Source organism: Ascaphus truei, chromosome 17 (genome assembly GCF_040206685.1).
Source record: "Ascaphus truei isolate aAscTru1 chromosome 17, aAscTru1.hap1, whole genome shotgun sequence".
Lineage (NCBI taxonomy): Eukaryota > Metazoa > Chordata > Amphibia > Anura > Ascaphidae > Ascaphus > Ascaphus truei.
The window spans coordinates 36,864,551-36,881,793 of NC_134499.1; the positions used below are offsets into that span (position 1 = coordinate 36,864,551).

The window sequence follows — 17,243 nt, forward strand, 5'->3', positions numbered from 1 at the left end:
TTTAACCCAGGCTGTGATGAAAAGCTGTGTAATATGGCAGGCAGAAGTAGGGTGAACCCATTGTTCCCCGACAAATTTTGCAAATGCGCAAATGGCAAGCGCCCATCGTGCATGTGCTGGTGGGCGTGCGCAATTGGCGCTTGCTGACTGCTTATGCACATGACGATGGGCGCTTGTTGCCCGCGCGCTTTGCAATGGGCGCTTGCCGGGACTGTAACGGCTAAACTGTCTGGTCACCCTAGACATAAGCTTAGAGGGATCCATGTTAAAATGGATGAGAAGTAAGGTTGAGCCCCCGCTGGCGCTGAGAGCGCTCCAAGCATGAGCGCCGGATGTCCTGCATGTACGTGCGCGCGGGGGAGGGCATTGCGGGTAGTTGAGCGTGCGGGAAAGTATAATTTTTTTGTTTACCTAAGCAGTGAGTGTGTGCCCGCGCACGAGCGCACAGCGTGAGCGCGGACTTACATATATATATATATATATATATATATATATATGTAAGTAACCACCGCCCGCTCAGCGTTAGCGGGGATGCAGCCTCGAGACACTGTGCGCTCATTTGCATGTCATTACCCAGAATCCCTAGCTGCAGTGGAAGAGCTGTATCACGCAAAGAGATAATGGGGAAAGGCAGGCAGCAGCCCTGTCTGAGACATGTGACTGTGCTCCCAGGTGGTTTGTATTTACTCTTCTGCCCCTCCTTACATCTCAGCCCTAATTTCTCGTTATGCACCATCCAGACTCTTGCGTTCTTCTCAAGGATGTCTTCTTTCTACCCCCTTTGTATCTAAAGCCCTCTCCCGCCTTAAACCTTTCTCACTGACTGCCCCACACCCCTGGAATGCCCTTCCCCTCAGTACCCGACTAGCACCCTCTCTATCCACCTTTAAGACCCACCTTAAGACCCACTTGCTTAAAAAAGCATATGAATAGCACTGTGGATATTCTGAACACGATACATAAAGCTTGGCCCCCTGCAGACGCACTTACCAGAACTCCCTCCTACTGTCTCTGTACGTTCTCCCTAACTACCAATTAGACTGTAAGCTCCTCGGGGCAGGGACTCCTCTTCCTTAATGTTACTTTTATGTCTGAAGCACTTATTCCCATGATCTGTTATTTATATTATCTGTTATTTATTTGATTACCACACGTATTACTGCTGTGAAGCGCTATGTACATTAATGGCGCTATATAAATAAAGACATACAACACAATACAAGTTACTAATGGCTGAGAAAATCTCTTTCTTAATTACACTCCCCTCATAGTGTGAGCAGGAAGTCCCCAAGAGACAGGGCAATGCCACGCCCAGCTCTCCTCGGAGCCCCGCCCACAACGCGTCATCTACCCGGAGTCACGCCTATCTCTCCCCGCCCACAAACGCGTCGCTTGCTCGGAGTCACGCCCATCTCACCGCCCACAAACGCGTCAACTGCCTGGCGTCACGCGCATCTCTCCCCGCCCACAAACGCGTCACCCGCTGGCGTTACGCCCACTCTCCGCCCTGCCAGCTTTCCGGGCGGTAGCTGCAGGGGCCCACCCGTCATCTGCGCGTAGCCACGCCCACTCGCCTGAGAGCCCAGCGCGCGCCCCCGCCTCCCTCCCACCACTTCAGCCACGCCTACTTCCGGTGCAGCTCGGGATGTGGCGCTCGTGACGTCATTTCGACCGCGTTGGAGCCGCTGTCGGGGCTGAGTGTGACGTGGCAGAGAGAGGCGAATATCCGCCGGGCACAGAGCAGAGCGCAGCGCCTCCCCGCACACAGCACCCGCACTCCCTGCCCTGCTCACCCGCCGCCGCCATGGGACTCACCATCTCCTCACTGTTCTCCCGGCTCTTCGGAAAGAAGCAGATGCGAATCCTGATGGGTGAGCGGGGGGTGCGGCCTGCGGGGAGAGGGGGGACCCCGTCGCGGCCTGAGCGGGGGTGGGGGGAGGAGGGGGAGGAGAGGGGGGACCCCGGCGCGCACAGCCTGCGGCACCGCCTCTTGTAGGCCTCAGTCATATACACACACTCAGAAATACTGTATGTAGATATGTAATTGTGTTTATAGTCTAACATGATAAATAGCACATCATACATGTATATTACACACATGTAACACGCCGAGCAGCAGCCAGGTTTAAAGCCTGTGTGTGTGTGTATAAAGATATACACACAAGTTATGTGCAGAGGGCCACTGTGTGTGTGTGTGTGTGTATATATATATATTATATTATATTGCACTGGCTGTGTGGGCCGCATATACAGAGATATAGTGTGATTGTGTATTCAATTCAATGGAGGGACAATGTATTTATAGAGCACTCTCGCGTATGGTCGTGCAGAGCACGTATATCCCATGTAAGCGTGTACCAGGCCTGTCCCACGCATGTCACATGTACACGTTTGGCTATCACACGTACATAGGGTATGATGGTGTCGGGGATGAGGCTGTAATCCGCCCACTCGTCATCCCACGATCTCACCGGGCCTGTCAGTGCGGGGACTACGGCGCATGAAGCACCCACTGGCCCCCGGCTTGTCCTGCCGCCCCCTGGGTGTCCCCCACCCATCTTGCTGTGCGGGCAGGAACTTGGCACTCACGCTGCATTGTGCAATTCTGCACCGGGTCTTCCTGTTCCAGCTCTTATTAGATTGGGGGTGAGGGCTAAATAATGACACACAGGGTTATTTACCCGGAGAGGAAGCCACATAAGGGACCTGTGCAGCCAGATCAATAAGGGACTTGTTCCTCAGCTGGGTGATTAAGACTTGTTCACCATGGCCCTCATGCCAACCAGACCTGCATTTGGAGTCCTAATAATATTGGGGGGGAGGAATCATTGCTTGTTAAAGATACCTTTACCTTTTGTGATATCCGCATCCTATTTCTTGTGGATCAGAATATTTAAATTAAACTATTTGCAGAATACATTAGTTGTGTATGTTGCGGTGTACAGTGTTGCTAAAATGAAATCTTATATTTCTTTATACAGTGTTGTACCGGCTGAAAATGAATTTAAATACATTTTAGACAACGTTTTCTTTAGGTAGAGAGAGAGCTGTACAGTTGTCATGGTGTGTGATGTACAAACATAGCTTGTCCATCTGCTTGTTTTTCATAATACTTAAAATGTCAGGATTAAGGTTTCCAACAGAATACTTTCTCCTGGGAAGTCTGGGTAACACCAACTTAATGTAATGTTAACCCATCTCCCCAAGTACCTGTCTTCTGACTATTATTACAGTTGTCCTTTATAATGCCATAATGTCAGACTAATGCAAACTGTTGGTATTTCCGCATCCCTTGGTTTAAGCTACAGTAATACAACCAATAAATTGGCAGCGTTAAGTCTATACAATCACTTCAGGGTTTGGGTTACTACTAAACCATTCAATGAGTTGACTCCTCGCTCTTGCTATACACCTTCAGAGTATCTTATCGGAAGCCATTCTCCATACTGTATGCAAATTACATTGGTCTTAATCTGCTGCTTCATCCCTAACTATACCTGTCCCAGCAAAAATGGTAATAGCTAAGACATTTTCCATTTTTTTTTCTAATTTGGGGTATTGAATCAGACAATCGCATGTGTTGCAAATCCATTACTTGGGGAAACAGGACCATGTTTAAAACTGGTTAAAATCTTCAATATAAACCCATATCATCTGGTTTGATTGGCAGATTTTACATTTCAACAATAGTGTAGTAGGTTGTAGATTTTGCAAAAATGTCTGCTTTGAATTTGGCTAATGTTTAACTTCATACTTTGTAAAATGACTTGCTGGACTGTAGTAATGACTGGATGATAATGAGGATGTGCCAAGGCAGGAGGAACCTGTCACTGTAGATGGGTGGGCAAATCCATTTCTCAAGGGCCACAAGCAGGTCAGATTTTAAGAATGTACCTGCTTCAGCACAGGTGGTACATTTGAAGATTGTGCCACTTTTGCTTAAGCACGGTTATCCTTTAGACCTGGTGGTGGTGGCCCTTGAGGACTGAAATTGCCCACCCCTGCTGTAGACGCACCTTAGATCATGATTTATGTTCTGCAATAAAGCTAACTTACTGTCTGGGCTCTTATATGAAAGTAATCGCTGGCTATCTGATTAGCGTTTAAAAAAAAAAACTTGTTCCCTTTGTGGATTAAGCTGTAGAACATGTGAGTTAAGGCTGGAGCTGCCTATGTCTTCTGACCGGCATCGTTCAATAGCAGAGCTGCTACTGCAGAGCTGAATGAACATCAGTTATCAGGCTGGGTTAGATAGAAATGGGAGTGGCCACAGCTGGGGACAGTGTGGCTGGGGCGGGCAATGTGTTGGCAGTAGAATTTGTTTGTATTATAGGGAGGTTTACGGAAGTATGTTTGCCTGTACTGCAGTATGTTCTCTTTACACTGTGAGGCCTTGTCTTGGGTGTCTGAATTTAGGGTATCTTTCAGCATATTGATTGCTCTTATCTACCTCACTGCATATAAATGTCATGGACATTCAGGGAATGTGGATTGATCTTGCAGCATGGTGCAGACCCTGTTCCTTAAATGCATTTTGCTTAACCACATTGAGGGAACATCAAGCATTTGTGACCTTTGTCTCTTATGCACAGCAAAAAAAAAAAAAACTTTTTATAGTAAACCTTTTGGCTCGAGGCAGTCCCAAATGGTCAAACAGGCTTATTTTACACATTTTTAAAGTCTAATAATGTTGGTTATCCTTTGGTCATTTTGTTACAATGTGGAACCTTTAGTAACGATCTACTTGGTTTTAGAAGATGCTGAACTTGGAAGTCTATTTCAACACTGATAAAAGTGAACCTATGGCAGCAATATAGTATGTTCATATACTGGGAATGGTCTTGAAAGTCAAATCTTCATAAATATTTTCCGTGTAATTCTAGGTCAATTTGTTTTCATGACATCCTCAAACCCAGGAGACAGTTTACTTTAACGACTATTTACATGATCCGACTATTGCATGATCGGAGTAAATACATTCTCGATTCAGAAATTGTTAGTGGCCTGTTTGATTAGCAACGCATTTAAAGAAAAAAAAAAGTTTGGTCTTTTGTTGTATTGCAAATTTAGAAAGTATTGTACAAATTGTATTGAAAAAAAAACAGTTGCCTTTATTTTTTACATTATTCCAGCTCCGGTGAATAATGCTAACGCCACTTTGTAAGATTGTTCTTTGCTTTGACAACCAAGCTCAAGTAGTTTATCTTGCAAGCGGAGTACAGTATCTCCAAACGTAGGTTGCCACCTATATAATTAGATTGAGAAACCTGAAACCAGTAACATTTACTTTAGGTTTGCTGTATTGAAATATCGCCTTAATATTTGTGTAAACAATCTGTCCCTATAATTGCATTTAGTCGACACTTTATTTTTCTTGTTTAATATTTCAACTTAATGCTTTCTGGTGTTTGGATGGGACAGTGCTTGATAAACCACCCCCCCCCCCCCCATTGAGGTGATGAAAGCATTAGCTTAGTGATATGGGGCACGCAACATTTTCTGGGGTGCAGGGCCCGGCACTTACAGAGGTCCCGGGCTCTTCCCCACAACCTTTCAATTAAATGCTGGGGGAGCGCGCGAGGCCTCAGAAAGTCCCTTTCCTTATCTCCCACAGCTTTTGGCAACGCGTCGCCATGGCAACGCAAAGTCAAATTTGACGTCACATGATTCCAGAGAGAGGATAAGGGGGGGGAGAGCAGGCAGGGGGGTGCAGACAAAAAAAAAGTTTGTGCACCCCTGGCCTAGTTACCTGCCCATTCAGTCTTGACATGCACATGTCAGGGGGGCTCAACTCCAGTCCTCAAGCCTGCCCAACAGGTCAGGTTTTCAGGATATCCCAGCTACTGCACAGGTAGCCCGTCCCAAAGTAAGGCCGAGTTCAGGGTGGCTGCTACGGACGCGAACGTCCGTGTGCGCCTCCCCCGCGTGCTCCTGCAGCCCAGCGATCTGTGTTCAGGCTGCAGGAGTCGGGTCGTGGGATTTGGGGGCGTGGCGAACGTGTCACGGAGCTGATGCGACTGCAGCCCCAAATATCATTTCTGGTTGTAGCGGCAAAATGTAGCAGCGGCAACGCTGCACTGTGCCGCCGGTGGAATTTTCTGTTTGAACACCCCCACCGAACAACCTGAAATTGCAACGACGTGCACGCGCACATCGCTTAGCACCACCTTGAACGCGGCCTTAGAGAGAGATGGGAGGCCAGGCAATTGCTGGAAACCATAGTAATTATCCGTGCTTCTTATACGTAAGAAAGTGGAACCGGCTTTGTGAAAGTTCACTTTGTATGTACTTGATTTTCTCTAATTCCTCCCTGCTGGTTACATAGCAATATTTCCGACACATTATTAGTTTCTTTGCTCCAATAGTTTCTCACCATAAATCAGTCAAATTCTATAGTCTTATCAAGAAGCAAAATGCTTGTGTCCACATGCTGAACAGCAGTTGCTTGAAGTTCCTCATTTACTTTTCGTGTACAAGGAGGAGAATTACGGACTTTCTAAGATCTGTAATCCGTTTAACCCATGGGTTCTCTACACCAGTCCTCAAGACACCCCTCCCCAACAGGTCAGGCTTTAAGGATATCCCTGCTTCAGCACAGCTGGTTCAATCAGTCCCTGCTTCAGCATAGGTGGCTCAGTCTTTGACTGAGCTACTAATTGAGCCACCTGTGCTGAAGCTGGGATATTCTGAAAACCTGACCTGTTGGGGATGTTTTTAGGAATGACGCTGAGAATCCCTGGGTTAAAGTCGATGCTAAACAGCAGATGTTATGCAATATATGTAAATGGGAAGTAGTTTACACAGCACCTCGACTTGCCCAACTTGTTTCCTTGTGGTGTCACCCTGCTCATTGTACGCTGATGCACGCAGGTCAATGCTGAACAAAAGCTTTTCAGACTCCATTTGCCCGTGTGAACTTCCACTTCTCTCTCCCCCCTGCTGTACTTTATTCAATTTTTTTAATCTCTATTTTATTGCATGTTTCATAAAATGGGGAACAGCACACCAGGGAAGGGAGACATGAACAAAAACAGTCACAAATACCTGGTTACATCAATTCTTATATCAAACATAATTCCGCTGTCTCGGCATACAAAGAAGCAGGCTGTACATCATATACATGTATAACAATGTTGTACCAGGAAGTAATATACATTGTTACCTCTGTATCAGAAATGTTACTATGTAACCACAATGTCGGATTGGTGGCGACGGGCAGAGTTCCCTCCACATATTAGTCGGCCTAGATCTGCAGTAGGACTCCAGGAGGTGTACTTTTTAGTGAACTTGAATTTGTTCTTGTATAGCAGGGACCGTGTATGCAGCGCTGACGATAGACATTGTGCAGACACGGTCCCTGCTCTGAAGAGCTTACAATCTGTTTTTTTTTTTTTTTTTTTTTTGCCAGAGGCACAGGGAGACAGTGATGTGCCCAAAGTCACAAGGAGCCGACACCAGGAACTGGAATATATTTGTGGCCATGCTGAATGTGTACAGTTCTATTTGGTGATTTGAGTAACCTTAAAAACGCAAAGCTTTGCGTGTCCTCGGTGTATTTGACTTCACATCCCATGTGCTTTAACACCTTATTTATGGTTTCAAAATGCAACCTTGCAGCAAGTGGAAAGTCTGTTTTGGTTCTGGTTTTTTAAACTTGGAAATGTGCACGTTGTGCCCCATGGCTAAATGTAAACGTTACAACCTTTTAGTCGTTATGAATGTACTGTAAAAAAAATACCACGTGTGAGCTCATTCATGTCTGACAGGTCTGCCACCCTGTCTTTCCCCATTATCTCTTAGCACAGGAGTGGGTACACTTTTCAGTCTGTGCCCTCCCCTTTCCTGTCTTGTAGTGAGAGTAAAATGCAGCGCACCAATTGATTTGTATTACCACAGTTTAATCCAAGTGATGGAGTAAAGGTGATGAAACTTAATCCACGTAAATTGTTTCAAACAAAGTTATAATATATCGTGACCTTGAGTGAGGTATTGAGTACAGTCGGCTGCTTTCCACAGGAGATGGCTCAACATCTCGTAGAACTACAGAAAGGAAAAGTGCACAACTCGTAGTGCAGTATAAAAATATATATTGAGTAAAGATATCAAGGGTAAGTATTTCACGTACATAAATTCTGTTTAAATCATCAAGCACAAAACGGCATGTGTTTACCACAGCTGAGCCACATCTACCATGGGGGACAGTGTCGGCAGCTGCTAGATCCGATAACCACGGAACTTCTCTGGAGCAGCCTCCTATCCCGGTAGGTGTAGATATGGTAGCCTCGGCAGGTAGAAGTTCTTTCCTCTCCCGGGACCGCGTTATAAAACCATTTAAGGAGTCCAGGGCTTCCGGAGCACCGCAGTGAACACCACTGGCACGGTGAGTGCCGCTCTCCGACAGACGCAAACAGCTGTCCTGTTTAGCAGGATGCGTCGGCTTGTGCTGTCACCGCTGCAAATGCAACAAGATGGCGGACGTGTACACAGCCCACGAATAATAGCGCAAAGGGATTAAATAGCCGAATTGCTATTATAAAGTTAAGGATTTATACTTCTAGTCCACATCCAAAGCATTTCGTAGATATGCATCTACTTCATCAGGGATGACTTTATATTAGCAATTCGTCTATTTAATCCTTTTGCACTATTATTCGGGGCTGTGTACACGTCTGCCGTCTTGTTGCATTCGCAGCGGTGACGGCACAAGCCGCCGCCTCCTAAACAGGACCGCTGTTTGCTTCTTTGTCGGAGAGCGGCACTCACTGTGCCGGTGGTGTTTTCTCCGGAAGCCCTGGACTCCTTAAATGCTTTTATAACACGGGTCCCTGGAGAGGAAAGAACTTCTACCTGCCGAGGCTACCATCTCTACACCTACCGGGATAGGAGGCTGCTCCAGAGAAGTTCCGTGGTTATCGGATCTAGCAGCTGCCGACACTGTCCCCCATGGTAGATGTGGCTCAGCTGTGGTAAACACATGCCTTTTTGTGCTTGATGCTTTAAAGAACAGAATTTCTGTAGGTGAAATACTTACCCTTGATATCTTTACTCAATATATATTTTTATACTACAGAGTCGTGCGCTTGTCCCCTTTTTCCCTGTCTTGCCTGTTCTCCGGCGTCAATTGACACCGGAAGCCGCCAGAGACCAGGTAAGCAAGCGCACACTCCCCCGGCATTTCAATTAAATGCTTTGGGGAAGAGCGCACGGCCTCTAAGCTTAGTGCTCCTACGGCAGCTAAGGATTCTGGGTAATGACATGCAGATGAGCAAAGTGTCACGTCTATGAATGCAAACATTACTTTTTCCATGTACTGTAATTGTGGGAAGATGGACTAGCAGCCGTAGGTTAGCTAGTGGTGCTATGACATCGAGCCTTCTAGTTTATGTAGTCTCAGTGAGTTGGATATGTTATATCCATGTAGTATGGTTACTAGTTGATCCTAAACATTGATGCAACATGTTTTCTCTTGATAGTGGGTTTGGATGCCGCTGGCAAGACAACTATTCTCTACAAGCTGAAGTTGGGAGAGATTGTAACAACCATTCCAACCATTGGTAAGCATGTTTATTTTATTTCTCAGTGTTTCTCGGAAGCAGTACTGTAATCACTTTGGCAGTAATGGTTTCTTTGCAGGAAATTAACCTCTGAATTTGGGCTGCCTCCTTTTTAGAGGCCGTAAACATAAGATGCATCCTTTATTCCTCAGATTGTCCTAATTGATCACACAGTCTCTCGGTATAAATTCTACTATCTTACATACTCTGCTTGACTAGGGGTGCCAGTGAGTGAAAACGCACCCTTCCCCAGGGTTGTGACTGGATAGTCATCAATTACACAGCCTACAAAGAATGCAGCATTTTTATAGTACAGTACCTCTATGTATGTTGAGTACATTTTTAGTCTCTGTTTATTGAGCATAAGCGAGCTTTTGGATATATCCACATTGAGCCATTTTATTTGTAATGCAAAAAAATGGCAACCAATGGTTTACTTAATGTAAACAATGCGACATAGAACACCCCAGTACTACTATGTATGTCAAATCAGTTCTAACTCGCCCCTTGTTCTGAAAAAGGTATAGGAATTTAGCTAAAATAGTATTTAAAGCAGCCACCCAAGCTACAATTTTTTTAGTTTTATTTTCTCCCCCTTTAATATGTGCATCAATACAATTCACACAATATGTAATTTAGCCAAGTTGCCGATCGGCGAAGATTTGGTTCGGGGGTTCACTAAATGGCTGTAGAGTAGTATTCTGCTATCAGTGGAATGCATTTGCATATTAATGACAAAGTTCTGCATGGATGATCATGTGACCAGGCAGTCACTAGATACAATTGCTGCACTGCTAGAGAGGGCAAGGCTCAAAAAAGGGGTGTGCCAGAGCCTGTTTCAGAAGAGGAAGGGGATGGGACTTTGTAAGGTTACTATAGAAACAAAAAAGGCTTGTTATATTATAATACATTAAAAATGTAATTCAGAGTTGTTTGAGAATACCTGCAGCATTTTTTTTTTATATAGTACAGGACTGATTTATTTAAAAAACACATGGGGGCATATGCAGAGAGCAGCGAATTTTAAAATTGGCGAATTTATTAAAAAGTAGCTTTTTTGGAGAGATTTAATCTCCATATGCAGAAAAGTGCGAATTCTGCTATGTTTAACATGGATGCGTGTGGCGAGTTTAAATTGGCGAGATGCGCGCTTCAGAAATGTGTTAAAACAAATTCGCGGCTTTTTTTTTCCCTTTGCAATGGCCGCGAGCGGCAGTTTTTTCTGGCGAGTTAAAACTGAGACAATCGCGCCATTTTATTGGCGCGAACAGCCGCTAGATGCCGTTCGCGCCTCTCTGCATACGGATATTTTTAAAACTGGCGAGATTGAGGTTCTCGCCAGCCGCGAGGCGAGTTTTATAACTAGAAAAGAAAAATTGGCGCGTTTTTCGGAACTCGCCATTTTCTCCTGCTTTCTGCGCGATTTTCTCCAAAAAATGGCGAATTTCGAAATAGCGCTGCTCTCTGCATAGGCCCCATGGGGTATTGCTTGATCTGCAGCTTTAAGATGTATATAATATCTTCAAATCTGCACGTATGTGATGCTCTGTCTGTTGGTTCTTGAGATTTTGTGCTTCTGTGATTTGAAATCTTCAGTTTTGGGGCCCTTTTAACCAGGTGTCTTGTAAATCTATACCTTTTTTTACCCAACATGGTTTGTTACTTTCCTTTTTAGGTTTTAATGTGGAAACCGTAGAATATAAAAATATCTGCTTCACGGTGTGGGACGTTGGTGGCCAAGATAAAATCAGACCCCTCTGGAGGCATTATTTCCAAAATACACAGGTATGTTTTCACCCCTCCTATACTGTAGTAACAAAGTAGTTGATATGTTACAAGCTTTCCAACCTCTTGGGGTCCTTCATCGGGTCCTTCCCCCACAACGGCTCCCCAACCTTTACACCTTCTAAACTGGGAGAGGGGATGTTTTAAGTTATCAATATTAGTGTACGTCTCTCCTAGTAAAGAGAAACTACATTGACTGAATAATCTCTTTATTGATCAACGTGGCTGCTGCAAATGTATGTTTTTGTTGACATGAGAAGCTGCTTATCTCCTGGTGTATTTTGAGCATTTTCCAAAGACTTGCTCATTCATGTGGCGTTATTTAGGCAGATATTGTATGCGTTACTTACGGTACTTTTTACTTGGTTCCTTATCACAAATCTATGCTGATACCTCATTGTGTGGTAGCTAGTAGCAGGGAAACATGAAGGCGATGTTGTCATAATAGTTACTGATATCTCGTTCTATTGCAGGGCCTCATTTTTGTGGTAGATAGCAATGACAGAGAGAGAATCCAAGAAGCAGCAGAGGAGTTACAGAAAATGGTAAGTGCCCCACTATTTCATCCAAATACACAACTTGTTACATTGGTTTAAATAATGCAGGTTTCCTTTATTCTTTATACCATAGCACATGATACCGTATATTCTGCAATACAACATTTAACTCTTTCATGGCTAACTATTAAACCGCGCATTGATTATGGGTTGTTACTGTTTTTCAACTTCCGTGGTCGGTATTCTCGAGGTACTGGAGACTTCCTTTATCATATAATCAGCGTTTTACCTCTAGTACAGCGGTTCCCAATCTTTTAACAATGTGCACCCCTTGCTAAAAAATGATCCCTAATTAATCTTATTGCTACTCATCAGACGATCGCTAACAAAACTGTGACTGATCCCAGACAGTCTAGTGTCCTGATCTCATGGGGGAACCAAAATCTTTTTTTAAAAAAAAGCCTCAAACTGCCCCCCCATTGTGTGCAGGCCGTACGGGGGGGGCAGAAGGGGTATAGCTGTCACTTACTACGGGAGCTTCCAAAGTCCCGCCCCATGATGCCGTGACACTGTGGATAGCGACTTTGGAAGTTCCCGCTGTAAGTGACAGCTGTACCTCCCTACGCTAAGGTTCAGTTTGGGGCATTACTAAGTGCGCAGTCCCCACACAGGCTCAGGAACCCACTATACTGCCTGGGATCCTCAATTACTGACTTTTGGGAACCCATAGGGCAGGGGGGTGCGAGATTCTCTGCGGGGGTTAGAGGCCCCGCGCGCTTCCCGAAGGCATTTAAATTAAATGCTGAGGACGCGGCGAAAACCTTTGTAACGTCTCCTTACCTTGGTTTAGATCAGGGGGGCGCAAACTTTTCCCTGCGCCCCCCTGCCGGCTGTCCCCTCACTCCCGCGCCCCCCAACCCCAACTTACCGGCGCAATGACGGCACGTTGCCATAGCAACGTGACGTCACATGACCTCGCAGCGTCATTTTGACGCTGCGTTGCCATGGCGACGCAGGGAGGAAGCCGCCGGAGCCACGGTAAGTTAGGTTTACAGAGGCCCTGCAGCTCCCCCGGCACTTAATTTAAGTGCCTTCGGGAAGCGCGCGGGGCCTCTGTAAACCCCGCGCCCCCCTTGTCGGCAGTCTCGCGTCCCCCCTGGGGGTCGCGCCCCTCAGTTTGTGCACCGCTGGTTTAGATGACTTCTGGTGAGGCGTCACCATGGTAATGTGACGCCAGAGCCAAGTAGAGGAGGGGTTGGTGCGAGGAGAGGCGGGCAGCCGGCAGGGGGGCACAGGGGAAACAAATTGCGCTCCCCCTGCCCTAGGGGTTCCTGAACCCCCTATTATGGATTACTGCTCTAATGAATTCTAAGATGCAACCAAACTTCTTCTTTGCTTTATATGTACGGGACTCTTGTAATGGCTACTAACAAACCGTGTGGGTAGTGCAGAAGTGACCGGTGAACTGTTTCCTATCTGTTAGCTTCAAGAAGATGAGCTGAGGGATGCAGTGCTACTGGTATTTGCAAACAAACAAGATTTGCCCAATGCAATGGCCATCAGTGAGATGACTGACAAGCTGACACTCCAGACTCTCCGCAACAGAACTGTAAGTATGGTCATTCAATTAATGGGCGGGCCTTATCTGTGATGGGTTTAGGTTTTTATGGAATTTTTAATGGCAGACTGTTTTTGGGGTACCTGTTAAACCAAATGTCTTCTCCAAATGAAAGTGACATTCACATTTCATGTGCGTTTTACCCCTTCACAGAAGCTTTCCGACCTTGCCTAGTACCGGAATGGTATTGTTTGCTTGGTTTGTAGCCCACGGTACCAAGATTTACCTTCTGGATTGAAATGTATTTTACAGAAACATTGAAATTTCTTCTGTGAAGCACAGTGGCTAGCTTGGAACACCAGGTCGCTGGCATGTATAGCAGGGGGCTCAACTCCAGTCCCTAAGCCCCCCCATCAGGTCAGGTTTTTAGGATATCCCTGTTTCAGCACAAGTGGCTCCAGTCTTCAGTTGAGCCACCCGTGCTGAAGCTGCGGGATCCTGAAAACCTGACCTGTTGGGGGGGGGGGGGGAGCTTTACGACTGGAGTTGAACGCCCTTGAGGTATTGTATCATTCCACATCTAGGTATTACTCTGACAACGTTACCAACGCCATCTGCATTGAATACGTTTTACTAAATACTAATGTACATTGTTATGCTTTGTGGTACCTTATAGTGGATTTGTTAAATACATGGCTGTCGGGTTTACAAACTTGGAGGAAACACGCCACCTTGCTAGTAGAAACTAGAAACATCGCTTCTGATTCTAGACGCTCTACGATGCGCTTTAATCTGCTTTGTCATGTGGGAGAATCTGAATTCTAATCAAATGAATGGACCTGGGGACATCCCAGACCTGAAGAGAGAGCTTCATGTTCAATTGGGTCGTTTAAGCTATTAATTTTTTGTCTGATCTTCTCCACATAGGGGAAATTGGAACTGAAATAGTAGTAGAGATGTTACTATGTACGACGAACTTTTATGATCAGTAACATGCACTGTTGGTTTGAGATCTGCTGCTGCTCCTCCTCTCTCTCTTCTCCTTTCTCTCTACCTCCTCCTCTTCTCTCCTCCACTCCTCTCTCTCCCCCCCCTCTCTCTCTCCCCCCCTCTCTCTCTCCCCACCCCTCTCTCCCCCTCTCTTTCTCCCCCCCCCTCTCTTCTCTTCCCCCCCTCTCTCTTCTCTTCCTCCCCCTCTCTTCTCTTCCCCCCCCTCTCTCTTCTCTTCCCCCCCTCTCTCTTCTCTTCCCCCCCCTCTCTCTTCTCTTCCCCCCCTCACTCTCTTCTCCCCCCTCCCTCTCTCTCTCTTCTCCCCCCCCTCTCTCTCTCTCTTCTCCCCCCCTCTCTCTCTCCTCCCTCTCTTCTCCCTCTCCTCTCTCTCGTGATCCAAAATACCAGCACGGCACAGGAGTGTAATAAATAGAGTAGTTGTTTAGTTGAACAAACATTTAGCCCGACGTTGGAAGCGTTAAATGACCACGTGTTTGTACGTTTCTTTTTTCAGTGGTATGTGCAGGCAACGTGCGCTACTCAAGGGACTGGGCTGTATGAAGGACTCGACTGGCTTTCAAATGAACTCTCCAAGCGCTAAAAACAGACGTTCGCCCCCAACCAAGGACACAATGGATAGACGGGGTCTAGGCTTGTTACATCAAAACTAGTTTGCATCTTGGTTATTAAATGGTATACGGAACTGGTATGGGCAGCACACACTCTAAAGTTAAACATGATTATGTTGCCAGTTGTTTCCTGAGTTTTCCTGGTGTCCCCAGAGCAATATGGCTAGGTTTAAAAGAAAAAAAAAAAATTCTTCCTTATGTGAAAGTGTATTTTATGTATTACTTTACCCCATTTCCCCAAGCCTATATGCCTGGACATGGTTATTGTGATGCTATAGAATTGAATGCGTTTTTTTTTGTAATCTCCCCTAATAACACGTAGAATGTAATTTACAAATCACTTGCAGCTCTCAGCTGCAAAATTGGGTCATTCTTGTTTCCCACAATTTGCAGCTGGGGGATGCGCCTGTTTTTAAGAGTGTCCCTATGCTACTTTAGTTTATTGGTACCACGCATCATTCCTTGGACCAGGGGTAGCAAACTCCAGTCCTCAAGGGCTACCAATGGGTCAGGTTTTCAGGATGTCCCTGCCTCAGCACAGGTGGCCCAGGCTTCAGCTGAGTGTCTGACCTGCATGTGCTGAATCAGGGATATCCTGAAAACCTGACCCGTTGGTAGCCCTTGAGGACTGGAGTTGGCCGCCCCTGCCTTAGACATTCTGCTGATTTAAAGCACAGCTACATATTTATTTGTTGTCCTTGCCAAAAAGATTTTAATACTTGCTCGTGCCAGCTAGGCAATCAAAACACTATATTCAATTTGCCTACACAAATGAAAGGTTTGTTTTAACCATGGGATCAGCCAGATTAAGTTTCCATGCGAGTTTCTGTGCTGGCTGGAACGGGCACGCATTAAACCCTTTGCTGGTGGCATGCATCGTCTTGCCACACGAGCAGCAAAAGGTCTCTGCTTGCTTTATCGCTCAGAAGGTTGTCTTGCTTTAGAACATGGGTGCTCCACCAGTCCTCAAGTAGCCCCAACAGGTCAGGTTTTCAGGATACCCCTGCTTCAGCACAGGTGACTGTCAGTCCGTGCTTCAGCACGTGGCTGCTGATTGAGCCATCTGTGCTGAAGCTGGGATATCCTGAACCTGACCTGTTGAGGAGGCTTGGACTGGAGTTGAGCCCCCCTGGTTTTGAATTATTTTATGTTGCATGTTGCTTTTCAGTATCAGCGTGACTGTTTTTGCCCATTGTATCATAGTTCTGCTGATTGTTTTATTGTTTATTGGTGAACATATCTTCATAATGCAAGATTATTTTTTTTTTGGAATATTCCTCAAACTGAACAATGGAAGTTTTTTCTTCATAACCCACTAAGAATTATTCCTAATAAAACTATAAAAATTACTAGCTTTTGTATTTCTTTTACCACTTGCTAAAATTGTGTGTTTATTTAATAAATATTAAAATAAATGCAGAAAATGTGCTAATGCAGAGACAATAATCGTTGGTGCAAAACAGTTGCACAATCCCAAACCATTTTGTTTGGCAAGCTTTGACTGACAGACCTGCTGTAGAGAAATTAGATCAGTGTTTTCAAACCGGGGTTCCCTTGTACCCCTAAAAGGTTTTCAGCAATTTTCAGGTCATTTTGAAAATTGTACCAAATACAGAAGAATTTATAATGCATCTGATCTCAGACGCGCTATTAGGGAGGGTTGGGGTGCCTTACAATGTACAATGCATCTGATATCAGACGCGCTATTAGGGAGGGTTGGGGTGCCTTACAATGTACAATGCATCTGATCTCAGACGCGCTATTAGTGAGGGTTGGGGTGCCTTACAATGTACAATGCATCTGATATCAGACGTGCTATTAGGGAGGGTTGGGGCTCCTTACAAATTACAATGCATCTGATATCAGACGTGCTATTAGTGAGGGTTGGGGTGCCTTACAATGTACAATGCATCTGATATCAGACGTGCTATTAGTGAGGGTTAGGGTGCCTTACAATGTACAATGCATCTGATATCAGACGTGCTATTAGGGAGGGTTGGGGCTCCTTACAATGTACAATGCATCTGATATCAGACGTGCTATTAGTGAGGGTTGGGGCTCCTTACAATGTACAATGCATCTGATATCAGACGTGCTATTAGTGAGGGTTGGGGTGCCTTACAATGTACAATGCATCTGATCTCAGACGTGCTATTAGTGAGGGTTGGGGTGCCTTACAATGTACAATGCATCTGATATCGGACGTGCTATTAGGGAGGGTTGGGGCTCC

The 17,243-nt window shown here is 45.5% G+C and overlaps 1 protein-coding gene across 1 annotated transcript; it reads left to right on the forward strand.

The window, feature by feature from the left end:
• Positions 1 to 1,590: 1,590 nt before the first annotated feature.
• Positions 1,591 to 16,362, forward strand: ARF4 (ARF GTPase 4). Its single transcript, XM_075574832.1, has 6 exons — positions 1,591 to 1,871; positions 9,474 to 9,554; positions 11,230 to 11,339; positions 11,813 to 11,884; positions 13,320 to 13,445; positions 14,899 to 16,362. The coding sequence occupies exons 1-6, from the start codon at positions 1,805 to 1,807 to the stop codon at positions 14,983 to 14,985; spliced, it is 543 nt and encodes a 180-aa protein (XP_075430947.1). The 5' UTR covers positions 1,591 to 1,804; the 3' UTR covers positions 14,986 to 16,362.
• Positions 16,363 to 17,243: the final 881 nt, after the last annotated feature.